At 32.5% G+C, this 15,779-nt stretch overlaps 2 protein-coding genes across 4 annotated transcripts; one reads left to right on the top strand and one right to left on the bottom strand.

Annotated features, from left to right (window-relative positions):
- Window positions 1-473: 473 nt before the first annotated feature.
- LOC106346621 (jacalin-related lectin 36) lies at window positions 474-2,269 on the bottom strand. Its single transcript, XM_013785993.3, has 4 exons — window positions 2,216-2,269; window positions 1,648-1,811; window positions 1,093-1,566; window positions 474-962 (listed from the first exon to the last, which is right to left on the bottom strand). Exons 2-4 carry the CDS (start codon window positions 1,801-1,803, stop codon window positions 711-713), a joined length of 882 nt encoding a protein of 293 aa, XP_013641447.2. The 5' UTR covers window positions 1,804-1,811; window positions 2,216-2,269; the 3' UTR covers window positions 474-710.
- Window positions 2,270-2,917: 648 nt separating this feature from the next.
- LOC106346620 (beta-glucosidase 19) lies at window positions 2,918-8,034 on the top strand. 3 transcript variants are annotated; one of them, XM_048782317.1, is made up of 13 exons: window positions 2,918-3,203; window positions 4,901-4,970; window positions 5,261-5,316; window positions 5,504-5,579; window positions 5,678-5,755; window positions 5,848-5,935; window positions 6,043-6,307; window positions 6,403-6,512; window positions 6,593-6,810; window positions 7,101-7,138; window positions 7,220-7,322; window positions 7,393-7,528; window positions 7,601-8,034. In XM_048782317.1, the coding sequence occupies exons 1-12, from the start codon at window positions 2,922-2,924 to the stop codon at window positions 7,506-7,508; spliced, it is 1,500 nt and encodes a 499-aa protein (XP_048638274.1). In that variant the 5' UTR covers window positions 2,918-2,921; the 3' UTR covers window positions 7,509-7,528; window positions 7,601-8,034. The 3 variants fall into 3 exon arrangements, with proteins under 3 accessions (XP_048638274.1, XP_048638272.1, XP_048638275.1); XM_048782315.1 differs by having other exon boundaries at window positions 2,920-3,203; window positions 7,393-7,504; XM_048782318.1 differs by having other exon boundaries at window positions 2,921-3,203; window positions 4,901-4,974; window positions 7,393-7,504.
- The last annotated feature ends 7,745 nt before the right edge of the window (window positions 8,035-15,779 follow it).

The following is a 15,779-nucleotide window of genomic DNA, read 5'->3' as shown; positions in this document are numbered from 1 at the left end:
AATCAAAAACTTTACATCATAGTAAGATATTATTTAATAATCAAAAAATTGTTTCAATAATGAAATATATATACAAATTATATATGGTTTCTTGTAATCTTGTGAGGAGTTTATGTATATAAACGAAGGGCCATACTTTCATTTTTGCATCAACCATACAGAAAACAACAATTAAAAATACACTCTTACAAGGAAAAGTAACCAAAAGCTTTTTAGAAGCTTCAACATGGCGATGTCAGGAACATACTTGACAGAGGTTCCTCTTAAAGGGATCGGCTAAGAATCACTACGTTGTATATGAAGATGGGAAGCAAGAGGTGTTCAAGGAGGAGAGTTTGACGATGTGAAGATATACAAAATATTACTGATTAAATTTTAAAAATATTTAAACATTATGTAAATATAAATGGTAAATTTTTTTTTTGCCCGAGTCTGTTAAGCCGACCCTGCCTGGTTGAAATCTCAAAACATCAAGGAATCGTAAGCACATTACAACGTAGCCAAGATTTTATACATCTTACAAAGAGTGTTACAAACTCCACTACAACACAAGGAGACACTGACACACAAGCACACAGTACGTGGAAATACCTTATTCAATCCTTTCGCTTACCGTTTACACGTACAATGACAATTTCTAAAGTAGAGCCTTCTTTATTGACATATGACTATCTTTGTTACACTGGGACGTAGTAGAAGACATTATCAACTCACTTGGAGATAGGCTTGACATGGACTCCAACTTGGTGAAGTATGTCAGCACCTGCTTTGCCATGGAAACCAACGACCTTGTGACCGTCTTCTTTAAGTAGGACACTTTTAGCACCTTCAAGTCCAAAAGGTGGAGAGGTTCGCTTGTTTGTCATGAACTTAAGCATCGTTATGATCTCGGATTCAGTTCCAAATATGTTGTCGTAGTTAATCTCCACCGCAGTGATGTATTCGTTTGGATCAAGCACGAACTGCACAAAAGAAAGTAAACACAGATTTTTTTTTTTTTTGCTAACCGAAAGTAAACACAGATTTAACGTAAACAAGATATATATATTGCAATCTTTAGAGCTAACTGATTCTTATATTTATATATTTAACCTCTTCAGGTGCGAGTAGTGTCTTTTTTCCATGATCATTTCCAGGGACCTCCTTAGAGTCCTTCTCGTAGACAAACTTGACGTACGTTACACCAGATTCGCCTTGACCAACGTACACTTTCTTAACACCATCATGAGCACCATCGTCCCATGGGTTTCCCGCGTTACCACCTTTTGCCTCTAGTTTTTTGGCACTGGAAGCTGATCCAGCTGGTTGGCCACCAGCAGAAGCCGACGGTATGGGAGCAAAGTGGACGTCAATGGAGTTGAGAACATTGCTGCTAGTGCCTTGAAAACCAGCGACCTGGTTATCTTTGGGTGCCTGGATGGAGAACTGGTTCCCGGTCTTGTTTCCGAAAGGACCATATTCGGTTTTGTTGGTCCTAAAAGCCAACGCTGCTATAGCATCTTCGTTCCCCGTAGTTTTGTAGTAGCCAGTAACATCTGTTATGTACTCGTCAGGACTCAGGCTCACCTACAAAAATTAAAAATATTACAATTTATCAAAATAACACACTAAATAATAAAATATATGGTGAAAATGGTGAGTACTAACGCCGTCAGATTTTTTGCCAGGAGTGCCATGACGCTTAGGATTTTGGTCATCGTCATACACGGCCTCAATGGACTTGATAACATCTTCATATGTAAGCTGAACTCTCTTCACCCTCATGTGCTTCCCGTCGTCCCAAGACATTGTTGCGGCTGCCATTGTTGTATCTGACCATCATTATATACCAACAGTTATTTTTTCTTTATGGAAACATAACTTACGTACTTTTTACATATTTTTTTGTAAAAAAAAAGGTTAAATCCGGGTCTATTAAAGACACAGACCTAACCTCCGAGTGGGAGGTGCAATCCACAACAGGCCCTCTCCCGGGTTTTCATACGGACATATCCGCAGCCGTAGTGAGCAGCACAATGTGACTTAGTTTCTACAGCAGGAGAATCGAACCCGGAATGTGTTTACATCCAAATTCCATCCACTACCACTGGACCACAAGGCCCGCTCACTTTTTTTTTTTACATATCAGTTGGAACTTATATATAGTTTTCATAATAGTTAGAATTAACCAAAAACATGGACATTTACAAGCATTTGGAGAGAGAGAGAGAAATACCTCTGTTTTTTTATTTTATTTTTATAGATAACAGAAAGAGATAAGAGAGCTCGTGTGGTACTGATGAAGATGAATGCAAGTGCGTTTTATATACACAGAGATGCACATCTAGATAGGCGATAACTCAGAACCAAACTTGTGGTCCTAAGATCACACGTTACTCTATATGACAATTGTCCCACTTGTTGAAATGGGACACTAATAACCCTCCAGTGTCGAACACTTGGCCTTGATATCCACATGTGCTTCTAAAGATTCATACACTTAACCCTAACAGCCATATGTAAGAGACATTCGACATACACATATGAACTTACGCTGGAAAACGAGAAGACAGCAACAGACAAATGATCAGTCTGCGTGCAACAATGAGAGTGATAAGAGACATTTGGCCTTCCAAAACTCAATGTGCATGTAATAGTGTAACTAAGAAACTTAACGTCCACATGTACTTCTGAAGAATCATACACTTATCCTAACATCCAGCTGTAAGGAATATTCGACGTACACTTACTGACTTACGAATCTTACAGTCAGCTGAGAACAATCGAGAAGAAAACAATAGACAGGTGATCAATGTGCATGCAGTAGTAAGAGTAAAAAGGAGACATTTGGCCTTCAAAAACTCGTGTAATTAAGACACTTGGCGGCCTCCAAATACAATTTTCGGCTATAGATTTCATCACTCCATAGTTGCTACTTATATATGTGTGTATATTATAACGGCGATATTTCCCTTCTACCTATCGACTCCATTAACAATAGTGTTCCACTTATAGTTCTTAAACGTTTACCAAGAAACACACTCGTGAGGTTATACAAAAGATCAACAATGAAGATTCCTCTCTTGGGGTTACTTTTGCTCCTAAGTCTTGTTGGCTCTCCTACCAGGGCCGAGGAAGGACCTGTTTGCCCAAAAACTGAAACCCTTAGTCGTGCCAGTTTCCCGGAGGGCTTCATGTTTGGTACCGCAACCGCTTCCTATCAGGTATTTTGTTAGTGAAAACCTTCTGAAAGTCCATTATTTTTGTTAGGATTTTAGTTATTAGTTAGTGAAAATGTCACTTGAAATAAACATATAATAATAAAGCAACACTTACTTAGTTTATTATTTATAAGGGATTTATTCTTGGGTTCACCCCCTAGATTGAACCTCTAGGTTCACCAACCAATAGGATAATGTTATTTTAAATTTGATATCTTTTATAAAAGGAAACAAAATATTGTCAAGTTATATTATGTTTTTAAAATAAAAAAATAAAAAATATAAATAGTAGTAATTACAAAAAAAATATTTAGTTATTTCAAATCTGATATCTTTTAAAAAAGGAAACAAAATATAAATTATATTACGTTTTTAAAATTAAAAAAAAAGTATAAATAAATTAAAAAAAAAAGTAGTTGCATAAAAAAAAGTTTTCAAAAAAAATTAATACGATAAACAAAACACTAAACTCTAAATCTAAACTCTAAACCCTAAACTCTTGGGTAAATCCTAAACCCTTGGGTAAACCCTAAACATTTGGATAAATCCGAAACTCTTGGATCAAATCTTAAATTTTAAGATTTATGATTTATTCAAGAGTTTAGGGTTTACCTAAAGATTTAGGGTTTAGAGTTTAATAATTGTTAGTAGCGTTAAAAATACTTTTGAAAAACAAATTCTTTTTTTTTGCGATTAAAATCTTCTTTTTTGATTAATACAATTTTTATTTTAAAAATATAATATAATTTGATAATATTTTGTTTCCTTTTTTAAAAGATACTAAATCTAAAATGACACAATCCTATTGGTTGGTGAACCTACAAATTCATCTAGGGGGTGAATCCAAGAATAAGTCATATTAAAAGCATGGGAGCATAAATACTATACGCTGCGCATGCTCAACTAATAAAAATAGACTTATTCTTAGGTCAACCCCCTAGGATGAACCTCTAGGTTCACCAACCAATAAGATTGTCTTATTTTATATTTGATATCTTTTAAAAAAGGAAACAAAATATTGTCAAATTATATTATGTTTTTAAAATTAAAAGGTAAAAAAAATAATAATAATTACAAAAAAAAAATTTTACGTCGTCAGCATAACATTAAACCCTAAACCCTAAATTCTAATCCCTAAACCTTTAATCATAAACCCTAAACCCTTGGATAAACCCTAAACTCTAGGATAAATCCTAAACTCTAGGATAAATCCTTAACTCTAAATCAAAATCACTATACACTAAAACATTCAAGCGTTTATGGTTTAGGGTTTTAGTCGTTTTTTATTTAGAGTTTAGGATTTATCCAAAGGTTTAGGGTTTACCCAATGGTTTAGGACTTACCCAAGGGTTTAGGGTTTACCCAGGGGTTTAGGGTTTAGGATTTAGAGTTTAGGGATTAGGATTTAGGGTTTAGTGTTTTGTTGACAACATTAAAAATATTTTTTTTTTAATTCTTTTTTCTGTAACTATTATCTTTTTTTACTTTTTTATTTTAAAAACATAATATAATTTGAGAATATTTTGTTTACTTTTTTAGAAGATATCGAATTTGAAATAATGAAATCCTATTGGTTGGTGAACCTCTAGGTTCACCTTACGGGGTGAACCCAAGAATGACTCATAAAAATATATACGTAGTCACTCTTTTCCGAAACACAAGTACTTATTAAAGATGTATTGTATCTGTGGTGAAAATAGGTTGAAGGCGCAGTAAATGAAGGTTGTAGAGGACCAAGCCTGTGGGATCTCTACACCAAGAAATTTCCACCTACGTCTCTCTCCTCTACCATTTATTTTTACTACGAAATATACAATATATAATACAATATATATTTTTTTTTTCTGCTTGGAGCCTGCCTAGTATTCAGAACTTGCTTTTGAGGGTTTTAATTAGAAAATAATGATATTTTTATTATATATTGTTAAATATTTAATTTTAGTTTTTTTTAGAAAAAACAACTTCACCATGAACATAAGGGCAACCCCAATGAAAAAACAAACAATTATGAAAAGTGGAAAGAAACAAAATAAAAAAGTTTTTTCAATATGAAACTGCAGATAGAGTTAAGAATCACAATGCTGATGAGGCCGTCGATTTCTACCATCGGTACAAGGTAATCTCTCTCTCTCTCTCTCTCTCTCTCTCTCTCTCTCTCTCTCTCTCTCTCTCTCTCTCTCTCTCTCTCTCTCTCTCTCTCTCTCTCTCTCTCTCTCTCTCTCTCTCTCTCTCTCTCTCTCTCTCTCTCTCTCTCTCTCTCTCTCTCTCTCCTTTGTAAATTCATTTATCGTAAAACTCAACAGGAGGATATCAAGTTGATGAAAAAGCTGAACACTGATGCTTTTAGACTATCCATTGCGTGGCCAAGAATATTTCCCCGTAAGTTAAAACTTAGAAGTTTTTAATACATAAAAATAGGGAGTAAAATTTTCCGAATTAGTTGTAATAACAGCTGGAAACTGATGAATATATAACAGATGGGAGGATGGAGAAAGGAATAAGCAAAGAAGGAGTTCAATTTTACCACGACCTTATAGACGAGCTCCTTAAAAATGGTCACATATGTTCTCACTATCTTGTTCATTTTGGTTTATTGTATCAACCTATAATGTAATTGGAAAAAACTAACTTTTCATTGTTGTTTTAGACATAACACCACTAGTAACGGTTTTCCACTGGGACATGCCCGCCGATTTGGAAGATGAGTATGGTGGCTTTTTGAGCGAGCGTGTAGTGTAAGCTTTTGTACCTAATTAGTATCTCAGTTACATTTACTTTTCTCTAATGTACGCAAACAACATCAGTTACGTAAACTCTTCTCCTAAATTGCAACTATATACAGGCCGGATTTTGTGGAGTACGCAAACTTCACGTTCCACGAATATGGGGGCAAAGTGAAAAACTGGATTACGTTCAACGAGCCATGGGTCTTTAGCCGTTCAGGCTACGACACTGGGAAGAAAGCACCGGGGCGTTGTTCTCCGTACATCAAAGATTTTGGACATCTTTGCCAAGATGGACGGTCAGGATTTGAGGCTTATGTCGTTAGTCACAATTTACTCATTAGTCACGCTGAAGCCGTTGACGCTTTCAGAAAGTGCGAAAAGGTAAAAGAGAAACCAAAAGTCCAAAACATAAAGAATGAGACAATTTGGTTGCATTTTGTTTTCTCATTTATTTTGGTTTATTCGATTCTTAAAAGTGCAAAGGTGGTAAAATTGGGATTGCTCATAGCCCGGCTTGGTTTGAACCAAAAGATGTGGAAGGAGGTCAACGTACTGTAGACCGTGTACTTGACTTCATCATGGGCTGGTAAAGGAACGATTGATTGTTTTATTCTCGATGTACATATTCATATTCATATTCGAATGGACGTATGAACTGCTCCGTAGGCATTTGGATCCTACCACGTACGGAGATTATCCTCAAAGTATGAAAGATGCGGTCGGAGCTCGATTGCCCAAATTTACAAAAGCCCAAAAGGCAAAACTGAAAGGCTCAGCAGACTTCGTGGGAATAAATTATTACAGTTCGTTCTATGCAAAGGCAAGCGAAAAGCCTGATTATCGGCAACCATCTTGGGCTACAGATTCTCTAGTGGAGTTTGAACGTAAGATTCATCATATTTATATACGTTCACGTATTCTAATTAATAGATTGCTATTTTGTGCTGTGTTCAAAAAAAAATTGCTATTTTGTGCTATATACTATCAACGTGTTAATAAATGTAACTGGAACAACGGATGTTATTAATCTATGGAGACCTATTTACGTATGTATGATTATTTTGTGAAAAATATATGCAGGTAAGAATAATATTCCTATTCTCATATAAATCAAGTGTAATGTTCATTCAACAAAAATAAATTAACATTTTGTTTGCTTTTCTTACATGTTTAGCCAAGACTGTTGATGGATCCGTTAAGATTGGTAGCCAGGTTACACAACTTCGTTCTTAATAACCTTAGTTAAATATCATGAATTGCGTTTTAATTGCTTTCGTCTTTCTTATTTTGTAGCCCAGCACTGCTAAGATGGCTGTATACGCAGCGGGTTTAAGGAAGCTTGTGAAATACATAAAAGACAGATATGGCAACCCTGAGATCATAATTACTGAGAATGGTTTGTCAATATTTAAAATGTTTTTCTCATAGTATAAATTTATTATTGTTTTTGTAATCCTTTTTTATAGGTTATGGGGAGGACCTTGGCGAGAAGGATACAGATCATAGCGTTGCTCTCAATGACCACAACAGAAAATACTATCACCAGAGGCATCTTCTGGCCCTGCATCAGGCTATTTGGTGAGATCAATTAAATCATTTGTGGTAGGCAATGATGTTTAATTAATTATACATGCTGTTCTCCCATTTACATATTATCCTTGTTGTATCTTGCAGTGAAGACAAGGTGAATGTTACATCTTATTTTGTGTGGTCATTAATGGACAACTTCGAGTGGCAAGACGGGTACACAGCTAGGTTTGGTCTCTACTACATCGATTTCAAGAACAACTTGACTCGTATGGAGAAAGAATCTGCAAAATGGTTCACTGAATTCCTCAAACCGGGCCTGAAGCAAAAATCATCCAAGTCGACGTTCAGCGAGGAGCTCTAAAGTCAAGTTTTCTACAAGATCTCAAGCTTTAGTCACGTGGGACAATAAAAGAAAGATGAGTTTGTGTTGAAGTTCTTCGTATTATGTTTAGTTTCTAGTGCAGTGTAGTTAGAAGTGTCTTCAATAAAAAAAAGGGTTACAATACCCAAATATGTGTGTACATGTAAAGCGCAGATGCTCTAAGTCCGAAATCTAACGTTTTTTCACGCTTACAAAAGTATATTGCTATTCCTCTCACTATCAGTACATCCACGTCTACTCACGTCATCTTATGATTCTCTATTTATCAATTATCATCATCTCTAACATATATTTTGTACTAATTACAAAATAAATTTGATTATGTGTCACTTGTTAGGATGTCAATTTGAGTAGCATAAGAACCAATTGAATAATTTGTAGGTCCAAAATTCAATTGCTAAGGAACATTATATTAACGCAAAATATAAGAAACGTGTTTCATTAAATTAAATCTCCAGTGTTAACTAATATGATTAACACAACTAATGATTATGAATAATAAAAATTTGATAACAATTTTTGTATCATTATTCATTTTTAAAAAAAAAATTATATTATTAAAAGATATTAAACAATCACATTAACCATATAATAAAAATTTTGATTTTTTTCTTATATGTTATATTATGAATTTTTTAAAACGACTTTAAATTACAAAAATAGTTCAAAATCCCTTTGAAAATTTTGTGATCAATGGCTTAATTATTTTTGTTATAACAAGATACAATGATCAAATATTGTATTAATATGATTTTTTTATTTAATAGTGTTTAAATTAAACTATGTACCATTTAAAAATACAAAAATATGTAATTTTGAAATTTGCCTTAAAAGATATCACATAAAAAAATTTGGGATTAATGGTTTAAATTTTTTTGTTACATCAAATGTACAAATATTAATAAAAACATATGAGTAGGAAGTCTCAATAATAACTATTTACATTAAATATACTATATATTTATGTCCATATCAGTGAAATATAATTATATATCATACAAAATAAATAAAATAATTGTTTTAATTTATTTACCATAAATATATTGAAAATAAACAAGAGTTATTTTATGTGATTACTCTAATCTCATATATATTAATTGAGAAACAATTCAGTATTAATTAATATTGTTCAAATTTTTTACAAGAGATCGATACAACAAAGATTTATTTAGAAGCTATTGAAATCACCTAGCGAGAACATGAATTGCACAAAAAATTATTTTCCTAACTCTAACCCTCTTTCTATCCGTCACAACACCGACATAGATTATTTAGAAGTGTTGATTGACAATTTGAAATGATAATTTTTTTAAGTTCAGCCAATTGTTTTCCTTAAATGAGCATAAAACAGTTTTTAATGATTAACAAAATGGGCCACATATATAGTAAAATGTTTTTGATTTAAAAATTATTGTATACCCAAAATCAATATGAACCATCATCAATTTCGTTAAAATTTTTGTCACAATAAAAATCTAGGGTTGGACAAAAAATGCGAATCCAAAAAAAGAACCAAAACCGATCAAAAAAATAGTACTGAACTTTAACCAAAATTGGTTAGATATCAAAATGGGTTCAAAATTTTGGTATCTAGAGAACTGGAACCGAACCCTATCTGAACCAAAATATTTCAGGTATCCGATTATATCTGAACCAAATTTATATACTTAATTATAGTAATTATTTTTCAATTTAATATCTAAAAGAATATACAAAATATATAAAAAAATTTAAGTTGTCCAAAATACTTGGAAATATATACAAATAGTTATAAGTACATGTTTAAAATAGCTAAATGATACTTAAAATATTCATTGATTTTCTATCCAAGTATTAAAGGTAAACCAATTTTTCTGTTAAGTTTAAGTATTTTGGCATACATTATTAATATTTATATGTTATATATTATTTTTATTTTTAGATTTTGAAAATTTTAAATTAAATATGAACTTTAATTTTTGAAAAAATAAATAGGTTATCCGAATCCAAACCCGAACCAGATCTGCAAAGATTCGAACTGAACCAAACCAGCAAAGATCCGAATCGAACCAAATCAAATGGTACTCGAATACTCACCTCTAACCAAATATAAAAAAAATTATTGATAACAAAATGTATATTGTTTATGATATTTAAGTAAAATATATTTTTAAAAAATTCAACCGGAGCCATGTAGTATATTAAACTCACGGTACTAATCTTTCATAGAATATGCATCATGACCCATATTAATTTATATACCTAATTATTATTATTTTTACTTTTTCAAATTTTAATAGTATTTTACTTATTTTCTAATAATTTAATTCCCTATTAAAGGAGAAACACTTTTAAAACTTACTTTAAAAGCTTATTGGCAAGGAATGTGACATGGTGACGTGGCTTCACAAGAAGCTTTTATTTAGTTAAACGCTTAGGTGTCACGCATAGAACTTTTCTCACCAAAACTATGAATTTAATGCGTTCACACTAACATTCTTTTAAAAGAATTTCATACAATCTATACTTTTCTCGACGAACAGTATTACGTGATAAACCTTCAGCTTCAAGTTTAATTAGTTGATTTATCAATCCTCTCAATATAATCATAGCATCAATAAAGATTTCTTATTCCTCTATATGTTTCTATTAAAAATAGTAATCCATATGATATATCGCCATTAAGTCGACAGATCCGTAAAGACCACAAAGCGATGAAACTTTAGTAGGATGCCAAGTATTAATGAAAGAACCCTTTTTTCAATACATGCTTTCATATATTTAGCAGATCACTCACGTTCTTGAGAACCGCCTCTCATTGCTGAAAGATGACGTTGAAAATATATTTCTAGATAAATGTGACGTACTCGGTTTTGTTACTGCTCAATGAGGTGATCTTTGTTTCGAAGAGACTGAATCACTGTAAATCGTCTCGGTTTAGTGTATTAGTCTTCTCGAGCAAGCAATATAAACATGCGAGTGTCACCACCTTCGCCGTCATGAGAGCTATGCATTAGACGATCTTAAAGATGAGAAGAAACTTTCAGGAACGAACCACCAGCAAGTCTCACGTGCTGTTCGCATCTGGAACAATTAACTTTTACAATTAAGAGGGTCAAATAACTTCAATTTCTTTTATTATGCAACTATGTTTTCTGAATTTAAAGGAGCTATACTTTTTGTTTTTTTCACACAGTTATTATTTTGCTTATAATATGTTATTGATCCACTTTTTTCAATTTTATTTGTTAAACCTCTCAGTCCATAATTACTACAACATGATAGGCAAAATATAAAAAAAAAAGTTTCCAAAGCTTCCTCTGATAACTATCATACATTTAGTTCTATCTAACTATCTCTTAAAATTAGTGTTCTAAAATACGGTATAGGTGCCCGCCTAGACGGCGTTTAGGCGCTATACGGTAGCCAACCGTACTGTTTTATGTTATACAATATTTTATGCAGATTTATATAATTCGAGTGAATAACAGCGTTTTGGCGAACATTACGCGGTCTACACGGACACTTAGGCGGATTTTAAGCATTAATATTCAAAAATAAACTATTAATATTATTATTATATTTTATTAATGTTATTATTTTTATTATTTTTATTTATTTTATGTATCTATATGATTGTAGATATTAGTATAATTATTGCAAAATCATTTTAAATTTATCATCTTTATATATTTAAAATGGCTTTAATTTTTATAATTTTAAATTATTTATATATGTTAAACTATATACTTATACATAAAATTGGTTTTAAAATATATTTATGTTCAGTTTTTTTCAAAAATAATATATACATTAATCTTATACTTAAAAGTATATATCCATATATACCCCGTTTAGGCGTCTATCTATACGGCTAGGCGCTATACAATCATCTAACGCGTAATGAACGCATAGCGCGTTTTAGAACACTGCTTAAAATATATCTTATGTTATACATAATCATAATATATAACTTCAACATTAATATAGACATTTTATTCCGCGCAAAGCGCGGATTACTATCTAGTGCACTATTAAAGATCATTGAAACTCTTACAGAATCTCCAATGTATTACTTCATATTTTACTTTAAAATAGTGCAACAACAAAATGAAGTAAGATTTTACTCTAATGTATTACTCTATTTTTTATTCCAAAAATTAATATTTAAAATATTAAACTTTTATTTAATTAATAATTGTTGCTAACACCTTCCACTCACAAAAACTACCAATTAACCCTAAATATCTTATGTTTATAAAAGATCCACAATATATAATATATTGTATCAATAACACTGATATGGGAGAAACGCAACGAAGATACCCCAGAACCAGTCAACTATATGAAGTTTGTTAAGAGCTTTAGTTGCTGACATGGACGACCACATCCTCAAGAGCCAGAACGGTGTTTGAATACCATCCGTGGTCATCGTCGTACACCATCTTTATGCATATATGTGTCTGTTGTGTTTGTCTAGCTAGTACGTGCCTTATCAACCGCCTCTTTCTCCTTTGTACAATTTATGCTGATAATAATCGCGGTCTTATAGGCTTACGTATCATCTCTGTCCTTGATGTTTTTTTTTTTTTTTGTAAACTTAATCTCTCTGTCTTTGATGTTGTTGGTATGTTCGTAATATAATATGTATGTGTTTGTTAAAACTACGTAAGATATAAGAAATTTTTACCCTCAGAGACACATTTTATCTTTTCAATATCACTAAGAGACACATTGTGATACAACACACTTTCTTGTGGTCTTGAAAAGCCTAGGCCCGGCTCTGCCCTCAACTAGAGTCATCTTCACTTAGATAGAAATCATACCCAACTAGACCAATCTAGTTAACCAAAACCAAACAGATTCCTCATCTTTTACTTTTTACAAACCCTCCGTTTACCTTATCTTTTTCCTTTTTCACGGTTCTTGTTAATCTTCTCTTTCTCCAGGATACGCCGACGAACCCGATGAACCCTAATCCTGTCTCTTTCATTTTCTGACTCTCTTCTCCGATTACGCTTCTCTGTTTAACCCAATCATCGCGAGTTCGATTTCTCGACCCAGATGTTCTTGATTCATGTGTTCACATTTTCCAGTGTCCATAATTTTACCATCTACAATGTGTATGTTCATATCTAACTCGTCCACAACTTTTCGTGTCCACAAACACTTGACATGCAAGGTGCAATTTCTGCTTCAAAATCGAACCATTTTAGCTTTGTTTTGTTTCTAATGATATATCTCAACTTTCGTCTCTTTGTTCTAAAATTAGCAGAGAAGGAAGAAAAATAGTTTATTCCCTGTCAACTGTTCACCGTAATCACAACCATTGCGTCCATACATATCCATCTATAAGTATCTGTTAAGTGTCCACGTTTCTTGCGTCCACATTCTTTATGTCCATAAATTTTCTATTGATTGTGCTCGATGACTTTTCAGATTTACTTAATTTTTCTACTATATTATGTACATATAACAAGTAAAAAGATAATTAAACAGATTTTAGTTTGCTTGTCCATAATTCTTGTTTCTACAACTTATTTGTAATTTACGTGTTCACAACTCATTAATCCACCTTTTTTTTTCTATCCACAATATAAATGTCCATCAATATAAATGTCCATATTTCATTTGTCCACAAATGCTTAATCCAAAAATCTGAGTTTACAACTATTTTTACTTTTTAGCTTCTTTCATTTATTCCAACCAGAAGGAATATTTGGTTTGGTTCTTTAAAGGGACATCCTCTTCTCATTCACGTTGGTTAACAAGCTGAGGGTATTTTTGTCCACCATAAAGACACATGTCCTAACAATGTGTGTCATATCCATTATGTATCTTTGAGCGTAAACAAAAGACACAAAGTGTCTCAGAGTGTAAACGTCTCAAGATATAAATCGCTATATGTTAGGATGTCCTCTCATTATCTATCACATACAATAAATTTCATAAAATTAATTAGAAGAAAAAACTCACAATGCAACAGATTGATTAACTAAAATCCTGCCTTACTTAAGAAATCAAATTATCAAAGACAAAGATGATTATTTGATGTTGTTATGGTCAGGCCTGGTTATGGTATTCGCAATATGCATATGATAATTCTGTGTCGGTTATACAATGTTTATGTAAAAGTGCATGGTGTTGTGATATTTAGTCTCATTATCTCCGACATAATTAAAATTTCAAGATCACGAGTTTAGTCCCATTTCCACCAGATGAACGTTGTTCAATATGTTAACTGTGAAGTCAACGAGATCTCATATATAAGGGTGTGCCGGTGTGCTTTGCACCAGACCAATAATTGGGCTTCAAAGATTTTAAGTCATCCCTAGGTAACGCCGACACTGCCAAAATTTATATTAAGATTTGGGGCAACAACTATTAATATAAGTTGGTTCATGATCCACTAGTTCTATATCTTGTTTTAAACATCTGAGGAATATTTCTCTCTCATGTTTTTGCTCTCACCGTTTCCTCTTTCTCATGTATAATCCTGTGTTTTCCCCATTCCCACCTCAAATTTGATCTCTTTTCTGCATTTGCCACACAACTTTCAATCATTTTTATTTGTTTCAATTTGAGTTTTCTGATTTATGTTTTTAAGTTGTACCAATGCCATCACATTTGATATTTAAGCTTTTTGACAGAATTGCATGTTTGTTCTATCAAATGTAATGAATTGTTCACTGAGGCCCATTAGCACTAGACTCAGCCCATTTTATGTTTGTTGTCACTTGTCACACCATGTTATGTATTAACGTTTTGAGTAACCAGAGCTTCACTACCCAACTCTGATCAATGTTTCTGTTCCCCACCAGTGTTGGTGGCGATGCTTTTCGACGACTTTTTTAGGGTAACATTAAGAAGCCTTTGCTTTTGAAAAAAGACAACCGTTAGGTCCCCTATTTAACACATATACATATATATATGTTTTTTTTTTTTTGTCAATACTTGTTTAGTATTGATCATGATATGATCTATGAGTAAAATTTTAAAATCAATGATATGCCACATTACTACCAAGTTTTTTTTTTTTAAAAAGGGTTAAAACCCGAGTCTATTAAAAACATATACATAACTTTCAGGTGGGAGGTGCAGACCACGACCGGCTTTCTCCCTAGTTTTCGTATCTGCAGCCGTAGTGAGCAGAACAATGTGACTTAGTTTCCGCGGCAGTAGAATCGAACCTATAATGTGTTTAGCATCCAAGATCCGTCCACTACCACTGAACGACAAGACCCGCTCAATTACTACCAACTTTTAATAGACGAATACATTTCCTCTTGTTGTTGATATTGTTAATAGCTTCCCATAAAACGTACAATTAATTAGTACAGTATTAATTCTAAATTTCACGATTTAAAATTGCAAGGAGTTATAAGAAGAAGAAAAAGTGTTGTCAGTTTATCACCGTTTTACGATTTTTGTAGACGTGAACATGCAAATATTATACAATTTAAATCTGGTTAAACGGAAAAATGCGTTGAAAAATCCTGACGGTACAATGTTATTCTAATAAGCTATTACAAAACATATCAAATCAGAAGCATCTGGTGAAATATTGCAAACATAGTTCTTAATAGTATTGATAGGATTTATGTTGCCAACGTTAAGATATGATTAATTCCGTTAGTTTAAGGTAGAATATTAGCAGAAAAGCAAGGTTTGAACCAGAAAATTAAACAATTCTAGTATATGTCATGAAGATGTACACATTGCTTTGACAATGATGAATTGCAGACCACCTAATAATAGAGAGAGGGACAAACTGATTCAAACTCGAGTTTCTATTAGTCTTCCTTCGCGTCTAAACTAATTTAAAACATTTTTTAAATCATGTGCATTAAGTAAAAAATGGATGATTATAAACATGATCAATTCAAATGTAAGTAAAAAGATAATCAAAAGACATATTAAAAATAAAAAGGATCACAAAATAAGCGGATTGATCAAACTATA

Source organism: Brassica napus, chromosome A6 (assembly GCF_020379485.1).
Source record: "Brassica napus cultivar Da-Ae chromosome A6, Da-Ae, whole genome shotgun sequence".
Lineage (NCBI taxonomy): Eukaryota > Viridiplantae > Streptophyta > Magnoliopsida > Brassicales > Brassicaceae > Brassica > Brassica napus.
The sequence above is the reverse complement of the archived record's forward strand: the minus strand, read 5'-3'. Positions and strand labels throughout refer to the sequence as shown.

Bases quoted from the DNA above. Each gene is read 5' to 3' on its own strand.
- LOC106346621 (XM_013785993.3), bottom strand. From the start codon at position 1,803: ATGGCAGCCGCAACAATGTCTTGGGACGACGGGAAGCACATGAGGGTG. The intron at 1,567-1,647 runs GTTAGTACTCAC...TAATTTTTGTAG, and splicing joins CTGGCAAAAAATCTGACGGC to GTGAGCCTGAGTCCTGACGA. The intron at 963-1,092 runs GTTAAATATATA...TCTTTTGTGCAG, and splicing joins CACTACTCGCACCTGAAGAG to TTCGTGCTTGATCCAAACGA.
- LOC106346620 (XM_048782315.1), top strand. From the start codon at position 2,922: ATGTGTGTATATTATAACGGCGATATTTCCCTTCTACCTATCGACTCC. The intron at 5,317-5,503 runs GTAATCTCTCTC...AAAACTCAACAG, and splicing joins ATTTCTACCATCGGTACAAG to GAGGATATCAAGTTGATGAA. The intron at 5,756-5,847 runs GTCACATATGTT...TTGTTGTTTTAG, and splicing joins AGACGAGCTCCTTAAAAATG to ACATAACACCACTAGTAACG.